General features: G+C 39.4%; 1 protein-coding gene across 2 annotated transcripts; it reads left to right on the top strand.

Annotated features, from left to right (window-relative positions):
- Positions 1–9,616: 9,616 nt before the first annotated feature.
- LOC129371733 (mitochondrial carrier homolog 1-like) lies at positions 9,617–18,372 on the top strand. 2 transcript variants are annotated; one of them, XM_055048506.1, is made up of 12 exons: positions 9,618–10,093; positions 10,369–10,453; positions 11,822–11,928; positions 12,185–12,244; positions 12,403–12,460; positions 12,911–12,962; positions 14,243–14,302; positions 14,379–14,472; positions 16,260–16,307; positions 16,393–16,460; positions 16,799–16,874; positions 16,967–18,372. In XM_055048506.1, the coding sequence occupies exons 1-12, from the start codon at positions 9,992–9,994 to the stop codon at positions 17,039–17,041; spliced, it is 885 nt and encodes a 294-aa protein (XP_054904481.1). In that variant the 5' UTR covers positions 9,618–9,991; the 3' UTR covers positions 17,042–18,372. The 2 variants fall into 2 exon arrangements, with proteins under 2 accessions (XP_054904482.1, XP_054904481.1); XM_055048507.1 differs by lacking the exon at positions 12,185–12,244 and having other exon boundaries at positions 9,617–10,093.
- The last annotated feature ends 14 nt before the right edge of the window (positions 18,373–18,386 follow it).

Raw genomic sequence — 18,386 nt, forward strand, 5'->3', positions numbered from 1 at the left:
CTGGATGCTCAGATCTGGATGCTCAGACTGGCATGAGATAAACAGGAAGATTGAAAATCATATGTAGATTAATTCTGCATGGAAGTCTGAGAAGGCTGCTTTTGTTTTCAAAGGCTTCTGTAGTTGTTGGAGAACGATGGACTTCAGTGGGCTTTCTCCACGCTAAAGTCAACGACTGATCCAGAACGTACCACAGTCAAGTCTATGAGCTCAGGTTGCCGAGAACAGCAAATGAATTATGTAACTTGTAAAAAATATTTTTTAATATGTATTTAAAACTATCACCGCGTCGTGACAGTATGTCATGAGACATTCTTAAAAGATTGATCTCCTCCACCTCCTTCCTGTTGCAGGCTGAAGAAATGCACTCCTCCCGACCAAAAATGACCAATCAGAGCCAGGAGGAGGGTCTCAGCGCTAATAGCAAGATTACTAACCAGTACAGGAAAACCGTTTATCCGCCATCTTTGGTGGCTATGCTAACAAGTCTTAGCCTTCATAAGAGGGAAGAAGCTGTTGATTGATGGCACCAACACCTAATTAGTTGTTTACTAACCAGAACCTGGAAAGGAAACTTTACTCTTTATCACGATTTGGTGACAGTTTCAACAGATATGTAACAAATTTTTTTTTTTCGACTGCAGCTTTTAATCTCTCAGCATGGCAGGTCATGTTTTCCTGCTCAGCCATGTGTTTTTGCTCTCAGTAACTTGTGTGGTCACAATGCCAGCAGCTGGTTCTGCATTAAATATTCAGTGTGAAATGAAATGACATCTGACAGTAAAATGAAATGTCCAACCCTTACAGGAGCTGTAGATGTTAAAGGGTACCAAACATCAAACTGTGAAGGTTTCAGTTCTACAGTGTAATAGAGCTGTTTCTTTTTTTTTCTTTAGCTTTTTTTTTCCTTTTTACCTGGAAGGTGTTAATTCTGTCCCGTTTTGTGTTTCATCTTTATAGCCACCAAACGCAGTGAAAGGTCATAGTTTATGTCACAGTTTGTGCTCACTTGCTCTGCTGCTGTTTTTCCATGGACCCTTTTGCAGAATATTGAGAACTTCACTTAAACACTATGCAACAAAAGATTTAATTGCCTCACTGTAAATGCTGCACAGAGCCACACCCTCCTCGAACTCTTGTGGACGATATCTTGAACTCTTTCCATGTCTTAGTGTGTACAAAATTGTCTTTCAGGTGTAAAATAGCGACTTTGTTGTTGTTAATAAAGCTGACAGGAGCCATTAGATGTTTGAGGAAAGCATCTGTTATTTTGCTGTAAATATCTTTGACAACTTTTCTGCAAATAAAAGCTTAAAACGTTTATTCATGGAAGTCGGTGTGTGATTCGGTGAGGACATCCAAGCCTGGCAAGCAGAAGATTGTTTTGTTTTACGACGACTGTGACCAGCAGTGTGTTTTCAAGCCACAGGAGGTTGAATTCCCGTCGGATTAATTCAGTTTTATCAGCCTAGAAATACCAGACGGCCTTTGATCGAGTCAAACTAAAACCATCCTGCAATCTGGAAATTGTTTTCAAATGCAAATGGAAGATTCAGATTCCATCAATCGTTCTGGTTGCATTTAAATGTTTAGAATAAATTATATACGCACTCGCACATTACCGCCTCCATCTGGTCTGGAGTGTGACCTGCAGCTAATGCCATTCACTGAGAACTTCATCTGGAAATGGATTATGTAAATATGGTCTCCGTGGTTTAGTGACAGAAATATATATTGAAATATAACTAGTCTAATTTACAAAGCGCTTACAAATATTTCTGAAATGTATTTATTTTGAGATTTAAGGTTCACTAAAATATACACAGAATGACTGAACATACCACCAGAGGTACCACTTCAGATAAGTATCGTTTGTATATTTACATGTACATTTAAAACACGCATTCATACAAATACACGCAAAGTGTGTTTTTTAAACAATTATGCAAAGTATAACTTTAGTAATATATTTAATTGGAATTTAACGTATATTTTAGAGAAAATACACTTTTAGAAAGTTTACCAGAAATACATTTTCAAAAAGAGCATCAGAAGCATGTTTTTAAAAATGCATTTATTTTACACTTTTAGTATAAGCTTAATAAGCATACCCACTTGATAACATACTAAAATATACTTCAGTACATTATTCCTGTTTTTTCACTCGGGGAAGGTCATCACAGCATCAGGTCATCGATTTTGATGTCCAGAAATCCAACGATTGGCTGGATTTCTGGACAATCATCAGGTGTCAACCTTTGTTGTCACGCCTGATGATTACTTGGTCCTTCTATTCAGTGTTGATTGAGAAAAGAAACACATGTATCCCAGAATGAGAATGTTTTTGTTAAAAGATGAAGCCCAAAATTAGGTGAATTAAAATAGAAGAGCTCTATGCAAAATTACATGATCACTGAATCTAATCAGATAAAAACTAAAATAAATGTAAAATGACTGACATAAGATGAACTCCAGCGAACAGATTCATCATAAAATATTGAAATGCTAATTTTGAACAGAGAACTGAGATGAACAAGACAAAATGTCGGGAGTGTGTGTGTGTGTGTGTGTGTGTGTGTGTGTGTGTGTGTGTGTGTGTGTGTGTGTGTGTGTGTGTGTGTGTGTGTGTGTGTGTGTGTGTGTGTGTGTGTGTGTGCTGGGAGAAGCGACAAGTAAACAATAAAAAAAAATATGCAGTAAATATCTGACATTTTGAGCTCCACACATGGGCTCGGCATATTGATTTCTGAAATATATTTGTTTTTCTTTGTCTTATTGATCATCAAGTTTTCCATTAGCTTCTGTCCTTTCAACCATATGCCGTCTAATGCGTGAAGACTTTGTGATCTTTCTTCTCAGTGTGGACATGTAGGAAGCCAAAACAATATGCTCAGCATCCTGTCTGATGCGGTTGAGTAATCTTTAATGGGCCTAATGGCTTCTGCCTTTCTGTTCAGGCCTCAGCTTCTCATAAAAGACTTATTGATCAGTTCCTTTATCTGCTTTCGAACACTGGACTCTGACCGTATCAAGGTGTTTCAAGTTTTTAATGAGTCATTTTGTGAAAGGGAAGAAGTCCAAGATGTGACTAGTGCTGCTTTCGATTTTTATGGTTGCTAAAATAGATAATGCCACCTTTTCACATGAATCCTAATAATGCTCTCCCTGCATGCTCTACTTTATCCCTTCATAATCTACAAACTCCGGGCAGATTTTTTTGGGGGGAAATAGAGGCTATTTGAAAAGCACATTTATTATAGCAAACGAAAAAAGCTGAAAAATATTAACTCCCTGATAAACTTTGCATTATCAGAATAGAAAGTGAGGGAACTCAATAGTTTGGATGTCAGCAGGAATAAAGATGTTTCGGTAGAAGTGCATGTCTGCTGAAACGTCGGCTAAAAACTTGCTTTATTATTAAACATTTTTGATTTACTGACGTGGCTTTATTAGTGTTTTAACGATGAAGACTTTAACATGTCTTCAGTTTTAATGTCTGCGAGGTTCATATATCTCGAGGGATAAAGTGCTAAAGCCTTATTCCTCGACATGCCAACGGACAGGACAGAAACTGACAGGGCGGCTCAGAAAGCGGGGAGCATGGAGGTCATTTGGAGCGAATATTTAGAGATTTCCTCTCAGAAAACGTAAAGTACACAACACTTTAGTGCAATGTTATTCTTCTGAATGATTTTTCCTGCTGTATGTTTCGAGCTCCATTTATAGAAATAGTCACTTTACATTTGGCTTAAAAACACCTTCTGTCAGCCATCTGTCTGTCTGTCATTTTAACATAAAATAAAATGTTGAAATAGATCACATTTAAACAATAGATTACATCAGCGATGAATATAAAAATGTGTCAGTGTCCAGCCAGTGTCCAGTATGTCCATGAGGAAATACTGATGGCTGACTAATGTCAGGTCTGCTGTGTTTTTATGTGACCCCTGTGTGAACTCTGCATGAACTCCTCATCAGAGATTCAGAGTGGACGGGGAAAAAACCCTACCCTGTGCATTTGGTAGGGGAACAGGAAAGACATGAGATCTTTACGACACAGATCTGACTAAGATAGACCTAGAACAGATAGAACGTCATAAGAGAGGCTGCAGAGTGAAATGATGACTCAAAAGTTAAAACCAGGAGTGATGGTGGAGGAGCTTAGCATCGGGTTAGAACCACACAGACAAGCTGTCTGTCTCGCTCAGACCAGGCTGACCCAGTTCTGCTGCCTTGTTCCAGGGAGACACGTGGCGCCGACCGTTCGCTGTGACGTGAACACAAACAGAATCCAGTCTTAGGAAGGTTCCTCCAGAAAAGCCTTACTGCTATATCTCTCTTTATTGAAACACAACATTATCTCCAAGCTGCTCGCAGATTTTAACTCCAGTGCTGAGGGATTTGCACCTTACAAATTTCTTCTTCTTTTTTTTCTGTTGTTTTTTTCAGTTTTATTTGTTTTGGTCATTTGTTTAGTCAAAAAGCCAGATTTTATTAGTCAAGACTGATTTTTAAAAACAATAAGAAAATAATTATCCTTGGGGGTGAACGCTTCATGATCTCTGACATCACCTCGAAGACCCCCTGCTGGGAGCTTTACGTAACATCCTGGATTCTCTGTGACCTCCTGTGGCCGGGGAGCTGCTGGGAAGACGAACCGCTCTTCTGTGTTTCCACTGTCTGTGGGTCTCTCACTGTGGATTACTGGAGTCAAAAAGCATTAAGATTATTTTGTAGACGTCAGTTTCTCAACTGCTCTTAAATTTCTGTATATTGGGGAAATACATGTTGTTGTTGCTTTTTTATACCTGTAGATCTCCTGTTAATGTTTTTAACATATCTAAGAAATTTCCTGACTCCTAGACCAGATAGAACGTTCAAAAATGAAATAAAACCAATAGAAATAACTCAAATACAACCACATGTTTATAAAAGTAAAAATATAGAAAGAAATATGTGCAACCTTTTCCCTCCTTTTCACATCTTTTTTTAAATGTGAAAAAAAAAGAAGCAAAAATGAAGTTAAGCCAAACAGGCAGCTGGAAGAACCATTTAGATATTTTATAATTGTTGAATTCATACATTCACAATATATTTATTGGGTCATTTAAAATCACTGTTAGATGAACCTCAGAGATGAACATCAGTCTCAAATTGACGGTACATAGTTCACTGATTCATGTTTTAAACGTGAGCTCAGACTCACTCATGAACTGTGTTTGAACTGTTGACATTTTACCACCGGCTCTCGTTTAACGTCAGATTGTGACGTTGTGTGTGTGTCTGTGTGTATGTGCACTCGGTCTGTCCTTTGACCGAAGTCAGCGCTTTAATCCCAGCGATCGTCACTTCCTGACCTCACTTCTCCCATGAGGCAGCTGGAAGTGTGGACAGACACACATGGATCGGAGTAATCCTAATCCACCTGCCTTTAATCTGCTGTGAGAACAAACTTTAAATGCCCTGTAGCTTGCTCCACATAGCCTGGACTGGCCCAGATGATGGTTATTCTTTTAATAACAACACGGCAGGAAAAACAAAGTTATCACTCCAAACAAGTCTGCAGTTATCGCACAGTTTGTCTCATTTTCTATAAATGGATTCACCTTTCAGTGCTTTATGATTTTAATGCAGTACCATGTTTTTAAATTTTCCTTTCAAGCGACCAGGCCGTCTTTTCAGTTCAGTTCAGTTTTCTTTTCTATACCATCAGTATTCAACAAATGTTGTCTTGAGGCTCTTCACAAAAAATATATATTCATTCCATTTGATCCTGGTTCTCAAACAGTGCAGTAATTCAGTTCATTATTAAAAAAACAGTTTTGAAAATTTTGCATCTAAGGGAACCCAGCAGATTGCATCGAGTCATTGACTTTCGGCAGTCACTCCTCTGAATCGGAATTTCTTTACTGTCATTGTACAAGACATTTAAAAAACGAAAATTAAAAAATAGCAACTCTCAAAGGCAGTGCAAAAAAAAAAAGTAAATAAGTATATTTAAATAAATATCAAACAATATTGCAGAGACAATTATGAACAATCAGGATCAGGATCTTAAGAAATAGATGATTTTTCAGGGCTTGGATGAAATTGTGGTGTCCAGGACAACAACTGCACTGAAACGCCTCGCTGAGAGTGAGACTTGGCCGGGCTGTGAAGGGGCTGTGAAGGGGCCGTGGTGACGCTGTGGGCTCTCCGGAGTCGGTCCTGGAGCTCCCCGGAGAAGGAAGACACATAAAGACAATCCTTTCACACATCCAAGACAAACTCTCGAGAACTCGACTGCATGCTGAAAAGATAAAATTCCAGTATGTTCACGACACACAAAGATAGTATATTTATCCATATTTTACAAGCAAAATAAACAAGCAAAGGCAAAATTTAATTCAGAGGTGTTTTTGATGAGGCCAACATTCAAATGCAAAAGCTCAATCTTCTTGTACATCATATTTTAGTAACTGGAACAGAAATTAATTCTAGTCTGGACTACAACTTATTAGTACTTCTCTTTTTTGCCACTGTGTTTTAATGTTCTTATTTCCTTGCCCTTGGCCTATATTCATCTCCGCTGGCTTATCTCTAACTCACTGGATTAGGTATATCCCTCAGGAAAACTGATGAATGGGTTGACAAAAAAGATTTGTGTCATATTTATTTGGCTAAATTATGCCAGTCTCATGTCAGTGAATGGAGGATCGAACAATGTGCCATAATGCCTCTCAAGCCCTGGGTAGAAGGTAAAATAAATGCAGCAAAAAAATCCTGGAGGAAAATTAGCTTCCATTATAGAACTACGGCTTCAGGTAACATTTCCCGTCCAGCCAGAAAACAACCTGAAGCATCCAGCTGAAGCTACACAGAGATGGTTTGAAGACAACAAGGTGGATGTTCTAGAGTGGCCCAGTCAAATCCCAGGTGCATATACTAAATGCGGACAGGACGGGGATGAATGTTTACACAGTTATTTTAGGTTACATGTTTTTTCTAAATGTTCATTATTTTGAAGAAATCAAGTTTTACTTATACATTAAACATTTTTGTTGTCAAAAATGTCACACTAAGCTGCTCATGACTAATTTTAAGCACAGTTAAAAGGTAAAACTTCCCAAGGGCCTATACTTTTTACAGGCGTTGTACTTTTGCATGGTAAGATTTTAAAATAGGGGAGATGTGTTGTTGTGCAAACACAGTGTTTGTACCGACTGACCTCAATGTGAAGCCATGAACTGAGATGCCGAGATGCAAACTGAGTGAATGCATTGCTCAGTTGAGTGGCTCGCTTTAACGGGTTCAATGCGGCTCGGTCTTTTCTTGCGGCACACTGTACAGAAGCACACAGTGTTCGGGACATGATGTCCTGTCACATTTACAGCTGCGCCCTAATCCTGGGAACTCAGCGTTGTAGAAAAACATTCAGCCTGAAGGAAGCGTTGCTGCCCTCCGTCGGCTGGAAATCAGTTTCACACTGAAAATTACAACTGATGCCAGAAAATATTATCATTTTTAAAAAATGACAATGCTTTTTAAAGTAGTAGTAGTTTTTAAGCAGCATATGTTATGTTGGATTTACAAAACAAATTGACAAATTTGCAAAAACAATGAGTTTTCAAAATGTTTTATGTATTTGGATCTAAACCTTGATTCTACAATAACTCTGACTGCAGGTGAGAAACTTACAACTCCACAGCAAATTGTGTTACACTTTAAGAGTAAATTCCCCACTACTTAGGGGGGAATTTCAACATGGGGAATTATTGCGCAATTCTAACACTTTGATAGTGTAAACAAACTCTTTTACCGATAGATCTCAATCTATCCATACAGACAGAGAGAGATGTTTGTATCCTTTTCCTGGTATATCTGGTTTCAACTGTGCCTTTTTTTTAGGTGGCCACGTTTCATGTTTTGCGACTTCTGTGGTCAAAATCTGGGGACAGTTCACGTGTTTTGTTTTTTATGTGGGAAAAATGTACAGTTCTTGGCACAAGGCGGAGACACCGGTAAATAGTCTTGGAGTTCTCTTGGTTCAACAAGCCACATTTGTTGAGGTACAAATGTCAGCTAGTTATCAGTAAATATGCTGTTAGAAATTGAGTAGAGCTGTGACTGTTTCCAATCTTAACATACACATAAGGTGATGATATAACTTACAATAAATCCTTACAAGAAAGGCCATGTCAAAATGTGCACTAGGGTTTGAAAACAATTTCTATTATTTCACTAAGAAGAAAATGGAGGTCTAAAATAATAATAATAAAAAATGTAATCAAATTAAGTTTGCCAACTTACTTTTTACATTTAACATAAAAACCTAAACTTCATATATTTACTTGAATAAACTTAATTTCATTACTTATGACAAATTAAGTTTCATTTAAGTTGGAACTTCTGCTTCTGGTTCGATATGCCAACCTTTTTTTCACCAGATAATGATGAGAGTCAAAAATCACAAATACATTTAAGCCATTCCATCCCTTCCCTGGACCTGGAGATAAAGCTGATCTATCCAGATATTAGCCATATCCTAAATCACATGCTCTCCAGATGAACCTAAAGCATTAGTTTTATGTGTCCGAAGATAAGGGCCAATATGCAGGATTAGAGCAGGAAGATACAGCTCTACTCAATTTATATGTTCCATTAAAACAGGCCTTCAAGGCCTGCACTCTATAAACAACACCAATAAATATTTTGATGCAGTGATTCCTTTAATACAAAGATCTATGAATGTCTGACAGAGAGAAGTCATTTCTGCTCGTGCAGAAACGGTCCCAGTCATTCTGACGGAGATCCTTGACAAAACTCCCTTTCAAAAATATGGATTTTTTCCCTTTTTCTTTTGACAATAGGGAAAAATCCATCTTCCCCACAGTGGTAGCAGTAGCCTGGCACACGAAAAGCTGACATAATAACAGTATTACTATACTGTTAATAATAGTATATTTGTTATAACAGTATAATACTGTTATTAACAAATCATCATACTGTTAATAACAGTACAACAATACTATTGTTAACATAATAATAACAGTATTGTTATCTTGATAATGTAATACAATATTTTATTGTTATTAAAATAACAACATTAAGATATTGTTCTTAACTCTGACTGCAGTTAAATAACAGTAATTAATCTTAACTAAGATTAACAGAATCTTAATTAAGAACAGTATTCCTAATTAAGATACTGTTCTTACTTAAGAACAGTATCTGTTCAACGGCTGTTCTTAGTTAAGAACGGTATCTTAATAGATACTTATTAAGATAGGTACTTAATAAGTATCTATCTTAATTAAGATACTGTTCTTAATTAATTCATATTACCAAGTATCTTAATATACATCTTAATTAAGATGAACAGTATCTTAATATTGTTGAAGATGTTGTGATCTTAATACTAGATAACAGCATTATCTAGTTATGCTGTTAAAAGTGTGTTTAAAGTTATAATGCCATAATTGGTACAAGGATGCTGTAAGAGTACTTCATTTATATGTACTACACTTAATACTTTGTGTACTTAAAATGCACTTACACAAATTTAATCATGTTTGAAATATACTAAAGTATCCATATGTTTTTCTCACCAGGGTCTGAATGTTTTGAACGCATCATGTAACATCTGGCCATCTTGACGAAAGAACGTCTGGTCGCCCGAGATCATTAACGACGTGACGTCATCGGATAGACTCCGCCCAGTTGTTTTTGTTCCGCCGAGAGAGCCTAGCCATCGGCTTTGAACCAAATAACGCTGCGGTAAAGGACGTGAGCTGCTTCATATATTTATTTATTTATTTATTTGTTTTTCATTCGTTTATTTTTTTTTATAGTCAGACACATTAGTTTAGCTGAACTTCTCGGAGTTTGAGGCTGAGAGCTCGGAGCGGAAGTCACGTCAGCTCCAGCTGATTCTCCCTCTCTGGGCGTTTCGGGCACCAGAGATGGGTCTCCGTGGAGCAGGAGCCCTCGCTGGAAGCCTCCGTTGACCAGGATGCCCTCCACTCCCGTGGAAGTGGACGCTGCCGTTGTGCTGCTGGGGGCGAGTGTCACTGCCATCACACACCCGCTGCTCTACGTCAAACTGCTCATTCAGGTACATAGAGAATATATAGAGATGAGACAGAAGAGGTGGATTATAGATGTATATCTAATCTATCTGTACAGACCATCAAACACATTGGATCATCCAATGTGTTTGATGGTAATACTGTATCATAAGTATGATCATACTTGGTATACTTAAGATGCACTTACGCATGTGTAAGTGTGTTTGAAGTATACTAAAGTATTTTTTCTCACAGGGCGAGGATCTCCTCTGCCTCCACCTCAGATCAGTTTGTGTTTTCTCCCTTTTTTCATTTTTTCCAGGTGGGACACGAACCTCTCCCTCCAGCTGTTGGGACAACAATGTTTGGGAGACCAGTTCTGTACCTGCCTGGTTTATTTAGCTATGGTGAGTTACATAAGGGATAGCCAAAGACCAAAACATTCTCCTGTGGGGACGACTGTAGTCGTCTTGTGATCAGGAGGTTGTAGGTTCAACTTCAGCTTCCTCCTGTCACATTTTGATGAGCCGCTGGGCACTTAATCCCAATTTGGTTGGACATAGTTTATGAAAATATTGATATCAAGATCTTCTCTTGGCAAATCAGATCACACTCAGTCAGTGCCATGACTGAGTGTGTGACAGACTGTATAAACATTATGTGGACAACATTATCCACAACACACTACTACTGTCTTCCTTTATGACAAAGCCCAGGTCACACCAGTGACCTGAAGAAACTGCTACACATGAAAAAATAAGGGAGGAAGATGAGCAATTATTGAGAAGTATATGAAAACAACTTAGTCATGGCAGTGTACTTGAAGAAGCTGAAGAGCAAGTTCCAGCAGAAGAATATCAAATATATTTTGTCAGCGATGAAGAAAATCACAGTCTTCGAGCAGAAAGTCTGACTGATGGAAGTCCAGACAGACGCAGTGAACTGAACACACTTTTCAACCGGTAGCAAGATCAGCATCCTCCTCTCCTCCCATCGGCCAAATATACGTCACACCTTCCTTTGACCAACAGCTCGTCTGTCATCCAGTGTTTTGTTTTCCACCTTAATGGACCCTTTTGCTTCCATCGATGTCTTTAACCAAATCAGGAGATGCTGGAGCTCTCTTTGTCTCGTCCTTGTTTTTGTGCATCTCTAAAAGTCAGGTGAAGATGTAGCTGAGCGAGTGAAGTGGAACCAGGCTGTGAGTCCAAATAGTGTCAACCTGAGTCCTGAAAGCATGCGCCATGCAGCTCTGTGGAGTTCTGCAACATTTCTTCCACCTTAGCTGGAGCCAGTACAGTGTTGTTCCTGCCCTGCTATGGCACCAAAGAAAGCTTACCCATCAGTCGTCACTGGCAATTGACCAGTTACCTTGACATCCAGAATTATGAAGGTCCTGGAGAGACAACAGTCGGTCCACTTGAGTATTGTTGCTTACTCAAGTGCTTACGCAATATCACAACCCCTTGCAGTTTGCTTGTTGCTGTTGAGTTGGAGTTGAAGATGCAGTCACATGACTGGACAAAGGAGGCAACACCGTGAGGATCACGTTCTTTGATTTCTGCTTTGTCTGAAACTCCAGAAGACACAAGCAGAGGCCTCAACAATCGCCTGGATTAACGACAAGCAGATTTAAGTTTCTCGTGGGATAAATAAAGTATTTTTCATTTTAAAAAAGGCACAGCGTGTGACCTATGTATATTCTCTCGCAGCATGTTTCACATGTTGACTGAATGTGCTGACTAGCAGCTAAGAGGAGGTGTGTTTGTTTCCAGCTCAGTATATTCTCAAGGTGGATGGAAAGGTGGGACTCTTCCGGGGTCTCTCACCTCGTATTGTATCCAGCACCATCTCCACTGTGGCCAGGGGCAAAATTAAACGGGTAAGAAAGAGACTAACACTGTGGTCATATTAACACAACGGTGATCACTTGTTGCATACTTGGAAACTAATAGAGCTTGGAAGTTTTCCTGTACAACACCACATGGACTTATGTTCAGTGTTGATGTTCATTTATTCAGATGTTGTTCCCAGAGCTCCGAATGCTTGTTACTGCAGTTCTACTGCACAGATCTTATAGCAAAGATTATTCTCAAATGCAACTTTTTATTCAAATTGCAACTTTTTTCCATAACCAGAGGGAGCTTCAGTCCAAAAAAGATGAGCACCAGAATACCTTTAGGAAATTGGTCCAAGAGGTGAGAGGTCAATGGTTTCTGAAGAATCATGAGCAATAGTGTTTTCTATCTCTTTAATCCAAGAAAGTTGAGGGTTAAACTGACAGTTCTTATGTTTCAAAATGCCATGTTGAAATCAAAAGTCATAATGGCTTTCTTCTTTCAACTTTTACTCTCAGACATCCCATGAGATGATCTTCCAGTGCCTGTCCAGAGTGGCCACCCATCCTTTTCATGGTATGCCCTCAGTAAGATGGTTTCCTCTACACTGGTTTTGAATTTTCCTCTGAGCCTCATATCACCAGTAGAACCAGTTTAAGAAAAGTTTTCCCTTATTCAGTTTTTTTTTGGTCAGTTCTGGGCTTAATATTGTAAATTATTATTTTTATTATTATTTGTCATTTGAAAATGAGAAAAACTTTACAACATCAGTAGAATCTTGTAAAGCTCTACTGATGGTAGGAGTTTACAAGGTTTCACTTGGACGGCGCAAGTGAAACAATTTCAAGCAAAACAACAGAAGCCAAAGTGCCGTAATGTTTTTATGCAGGGAGAAATTAACACTTAACTGGTGAAACCAACAAATATGTCTCCCGCTCCCTAGACTGCGTGCCCTGTTATCAGTCCGATGAAGGAACACCAGAGTCAGTAGATTATCTGATCAGCTGTGTTGTTTTTCTTTGACAGTCATATCGGTGCGCTGCATGGCCCAGTTCATTGGCAGAGAGACCGAGTACAGGTAAGGTCACAAGATCTGGTCCAGGTTCAGAACAATAGCTTCCTATAAAGTTTTGCAAGTCAACACAGAAGAGGGAACAGCTAGTCACTGATGGGGATCCACGTTGAGGGAGATTGCATTGTTCTCTCCCTTTCTTGGTCCTTCTGCGTTCTGGACATGGCAGACTGACTCCTACCTGGTGACTTTTAACAAATGAGGTCATACAAACAGATGTTTCATTGAGGTGATTTGTTTATGTTGAAGTCAGAGGCAGATTTGATTTGATAAACTCACTCACTCAATCAGGACACCATCTCTTGATATCCATTTAGACCAATCTGCCCATGGAAAAACACAACTAGCTTTTCCATGTGCTTAAACCCCCCCACCCAAAAAAACTGGTGGCGCTATGTGTGGGATGAGGCTTCAGCAGATGTTGATTGTTTCATATGTAAGTGCAAAGTCTAAAATGACACAAATCCCAACAGAAAAGACAAAATGAAGAAATATTTAGTTTGTATGTTGTTGTTGTTTGTTTGTTTGTTTAGGTCTTAGCAAATTTGATTATTATCCTCCAAAAAGGGTGATATTAAAGCAGAAAAGTACCAAGTGATATGAATACTTTTGCATAATTTAGCATATTTTGGCTCAAACATCTGGCTCTAAACTAAACTTCTGGTAAAATTTTAAGCCACCTGAACTTCCAGGAAACAGAATATCTTTATTTTATTTTTCTACAAGAAACTGAAAAGTAAGAGAAAGGGAGTTGAAGTTGGTCAAACATTTGTGCCTTAAAGTATTATTATTTAAAGGGAGTCCTTCTCAAACTGTGGTCCCCGGGCGCCCCCTAGTGGTCCGCGGCGCACTGCCTGTAAACGACCCTTTATTCGCCGTGTCGCGAGGTCAAAGTGCCTCTCTGCAAAAGGATTGTGCTAAAAATAATCATGTAAAGCTGGCTTAAAACCGGTTTAGACAAAGAAAAGATGCTGATGGGTCGTTCAGCAGTGATTGGATTCCCTTGTACAGTTATCCATAGGAATCGCTCCAGTTAGTTAGAACTGTTCTTTGTTTGAACACAAGTCAACACAAGACTTTAACCTGAAGTTAACATGTTCGTTTAGTTCAGACTTCTTGTTGAGGTTTTCAAAGGTTATTCTGGGTGACCTTTTGCAGAGATATCTGAACGACGACATCACTTCCTTCATCCCACCAGTCAAGTCTTTAATCACTGATCTTGATGTAATAATGTGGTATCATTTGTGTCTGGTGAAATATTGCAGAAGGTGTTTTCTCATTTGCAGCGGTGTATTCAGTTGTATGGTGAAGATATTGAAGGAGGAAGGATTGTCTGGATTATATTCGTAAGTGGTGTGAGCTCTACAGTCCTTACAGTGTGTTTAACTCCTTACGGTCTGATCACAGTGTGCTCGTTTGCAGCGGCTTTGTTCCACATGTGCTGGGAGACGTCCTCTTCCTGTGGTGCTGTAACCTACTGGGCTACTTTATCAACACCTATGCTGCAGACGACAGCGTACGTACACCAGCTGTGATGCTGTTTGATTAGAACATGCATTGATATTCATGGTTTGCAAATGAACACGAGAAGAGTTGCAGTGAAGTTTGTCCGAGTCCAAACTAAACCAGCCAAAAATGATCTTGGCTGACATTTGATCACATTTTGTTTTTTGTTTTTTAGAGGTATTGGAATAAATCTAATGTTGCACCACAGCATTACTCAACAATTCAGTTTGAAATGTTTCAAACTGCTAATTCAATTAGCTAACATGGATCAAGCTTTTATCAATTGTTCTTTCTTTATTTGTTTTTTTTTTGTTATTCTTTGTTTCTTTTCTTTCAAGAAATACACTCACTGGCCACTTTATTAGGTACCCCTTGCTAGCACCGGTTTGGATTCCCTTTTGCCTTAGTTCTTCGTGGCATAGATTCAACAAGTTTTTGGAAACATTCCTCAGAGAGTCTGGTCCATATCGACATGATAGCATCACACAGTTGCTGCAGATTTGTCGGCTGCACATCCATAATGCATATCTCCTGTTCCACTACATCCCAAAGATGTTCTATTGGACTGAGATCTGGTGACTGTGGAGCCCAGTCTTGTTCAGTGAACTCATTGAAACCAGTCTGAGATGATTTGCACTTTATGAAAGACATGGCACGTTATCCTGCTGGAAGCAGCCATCAGAAGATGGGTACGTTGTGGTCATAAAGGGATGGACATGGTCAGCAGCAATACTCAGGTAGGCTGTGGCGTTGACATGATGCTCAGTTTGTACTAATGAGCCCAAAATGTCCCAGGAAAATATCCCCCCACAGCATTTCACCACCAGCAGCCTGAACCGTTGACACAAGGCAGGATGGATCCAGGCTTTCATGTTGATGCCAAATTCTGACCCGAATGTCGCAGAAAAAAATCGAGAGTCATCAGACCAGGCAACGTTTTTCCAATATTCTGTTGTCCAAATGCAGTGAACCTGTGTGAATTTTAGACCCAGTTTTCTGTTCTTGGCTGACAGGAGTGGCATTCGGTGTGGTCTTCTGCTGCTGTAGCCCATCCGCCTCAAGGTTTGATGTGTTGTGGTTTCAGAGAGGCTCTTCTGCAAATAATGAGTGGTTATTTGAGTTACTGTTGTCGTTCTATCAGCTCAAACCAGTCTGGCCATTCTCCTCTGACCTTTGACATCAACAGGCATTTGCACCTTACACCTGACAGGTGGTTCTTTTTTGAACCACCTGTCAGGTGGTTATGGGTGAAAATCCCAGTAGATCAGCAGTTTCTGAAATTCAGACCAGCCCGTCTGGCACCAGCAACCATGCCACATTCAAAGTCACTGAGATCACCTTTCTTCCCCATGTTGATGCTCGGTTTGAACTGCAGCACATCGTCTTGGCCATGTCTACATGCTTTAATGGATTGAGTTGCTGCCATATGATTGGCTGATTCGACATTTATGTTAATGAGAAGGAGGACAGGTTTACCTAATAAAGTGAGTGTATTTACAGCTTTTGAAGCTGTTTTAAGATCGTTTTCCAACAGGTTCTTAGTACTTGTGTTAAAGGTTATCTGAAGGATCATGAACTCTGAACTCTCAACCTCTTTGTATCGGTTCAGTCTGTCACTTATTCTCCCATTCTTCTTTAAAGATCACATCATTGGTTTCAGTGTTTCTGTTCTGCATTTATTTTAGTATTGCACCATCAAGCTGTCAGGGACTCCACATGAAATTTATACTATTAGTTAAATGGAAAACTTTAGCATTTTCATTAATGTGCGTTGTTTACCTCCTGTTCTTGTTTCAGTTTAGTCAGGCGTCAACAATAAGAAGCTACACAAAGTTTGTGATGGGCGTAAGTTTATTATCATTATTAGCACTTTCATTTTGACAGCTACTGATGGTCAGCAGGTACATTAATGTTGACTGCATTTCTCTAGATTTCACTGAGTGTTCTGACTTACCCATTCACGCTGGTTGCTGTTGTAATGGCCGTCAACAACTGTGGGTGAGTAACAGAATGAGGGGCGATTTATTGTTTTCCGTTTGATGAGGGTCTGGCAGATTGTTTTAACAACCTGGAAGTTTGTCATCCGTAATTAATACCTAAGATCAGTAAAAAAAAAAAAACCCTTATGAAGTAATTATTTAAACATTATAAATCTTTTAAAACTGGGATTAAATGCAGAAATAATTCATTCAAAATAGAATGTGCCCTTATTGAATGGATTGTGGGCGGGACCAGGGCTGCATTTAAGGTCTGATCGGCTGCTTCAGAATCACAGAAAAGAGAAGCTGATGTTGCTCCATGCTGCCGCTTGGACTCATTCAGCTCTGTGTTTCCAGACTGGCTGCAGGTCTTCCTCCTCGGTTTCCTGTCTTTAAATCCTGGCTGCACTGCTGGAATCATCTGAGTGCCGAGGTATGCTGACATTCTGACCTGCAGCGACCACAAGTCCATCTTCCTGTCCTCAGAACATTTAGAGCTCTACTGTTCTCCCCGACCTCCTTCAGGGTCAGCTCTTCAGAGGCTCCAGGCTCTTTTTCCGCCGGGCGCCCGTGACTCTACCGCTTTCTGTTGAAGATTAACGTGGTCATCACTTGTTGGGATGAAACAGGAGATCTCACCCCCGAGCTATGTTCTTGATAAAGTAGAGGAGGCAGTGCTGGTCATCGTTCATCAGGTTTTTTTTACAGAATTTGGGGAACATTCAGCCCACTGCACTCCAGTAACTGTGACCAGTACGCACCACAGCTCTGATGTCTTCACTGCAGCAACAAGGGACTGGTCTGATTAACTGGAGAAAATGTACTGATGGCCTTAATGACAATTAATTTTGCCCTCTTTCAAGTTTTTTGTTTTTATATAAATTTTTGCCTTCATTTTACTTCCTGTTTGATCACATGGTGCTGTTTTTTGTTTTGAGCCAATCCATGTCATTATATTCCGTTATTCTTTGCACCTGTGTCGCTCCCTGATTGTTTCCCTTCTCTCAGTCACAAACACGCTGCCAGATTATCAAACGCTTTCAGCGAGGAGTTTTCCAGCACTCCCATGTTGCCCTCATGGTTGCAAATACGCTCGTTTCCCGAATTTGCCCCTTTTGACTTGACTATTGCTGTTTGCTCATCTGGATCTCGGCCCACTCCCATGGATTTTGCTCTTTGCCCCGTCGTGCGTGACCTCGGCCCGTCTGACCAAGGATTTGGATCTGGACTTCTGCTTCTTCAGAGTTAGTGTTGGGATGCGAAGCGATCTCAGCAGAGATCTGTCCATCTATCCTCCTGGTCAGATGGTTGGGAATTCACTTATGTGGAATCTAACATTTAAGGTTATTAGATTCCAGTTTAGATGCATAATTATCAGCACTTTCACTGGAAACCAATGAATTGTTGGAAAAACAAAAAAATTTGGTAAAAAAACAAAAAATTACATTAGAATATTTTATGCATTTATTGCATGCCACATTAAATAACTTTTGTTTTGTGGTCAGATTTGACCTATAAAATACCAATTTAGCTACTAACGAGATGTTTCAGTTCACCAATATTTGACACACAAAAAAATGAATGATAGGAAATTCAAACAGGATGAAGTGACTCAATTTTAAACACAGTGATGAGTGAAACTGTGCATTCCCAGTTCAGCATGGCCACCGAGGATCAGAGCAGCAGCAGTAAAAGTCATCATGCTGAACAGACGACCAACCACATTAAAACTTACAGGAGAAACAAACACATTTACAGTCCAAAGTCTAAGATGAAACATTCACAATTCTATAAGATGGTGCAAAATAAAAATGCAATCCATTATTGATAAAAAGCGGTCACTGAGTCAACCTGGGATGTTCTGAACCTCTAGAAAACCTGCAGTTTTGGGGTTAATACACAAGAAATAAAGCTACGTTTTTTTAATGTTTTGACATTGTGATGG

Source organism: Poeciliopsis prolifica, unplaced genomic scaffold (genome assembly GCF_027474105.1).
Source record: "Poeciliopsis prolifica strain line A6 unplaced genomic scaffold, Auburn_PproV2 SCAFFOLD027, whole genome shotgun sequence".
Lineage (NCBI taxonomy): Eukaryota > Metazoa > Chordata > Actinopteri > Cyprinodontiformes > Poeciliidae > Poeciliopsis > Poeciliopsis prolifica.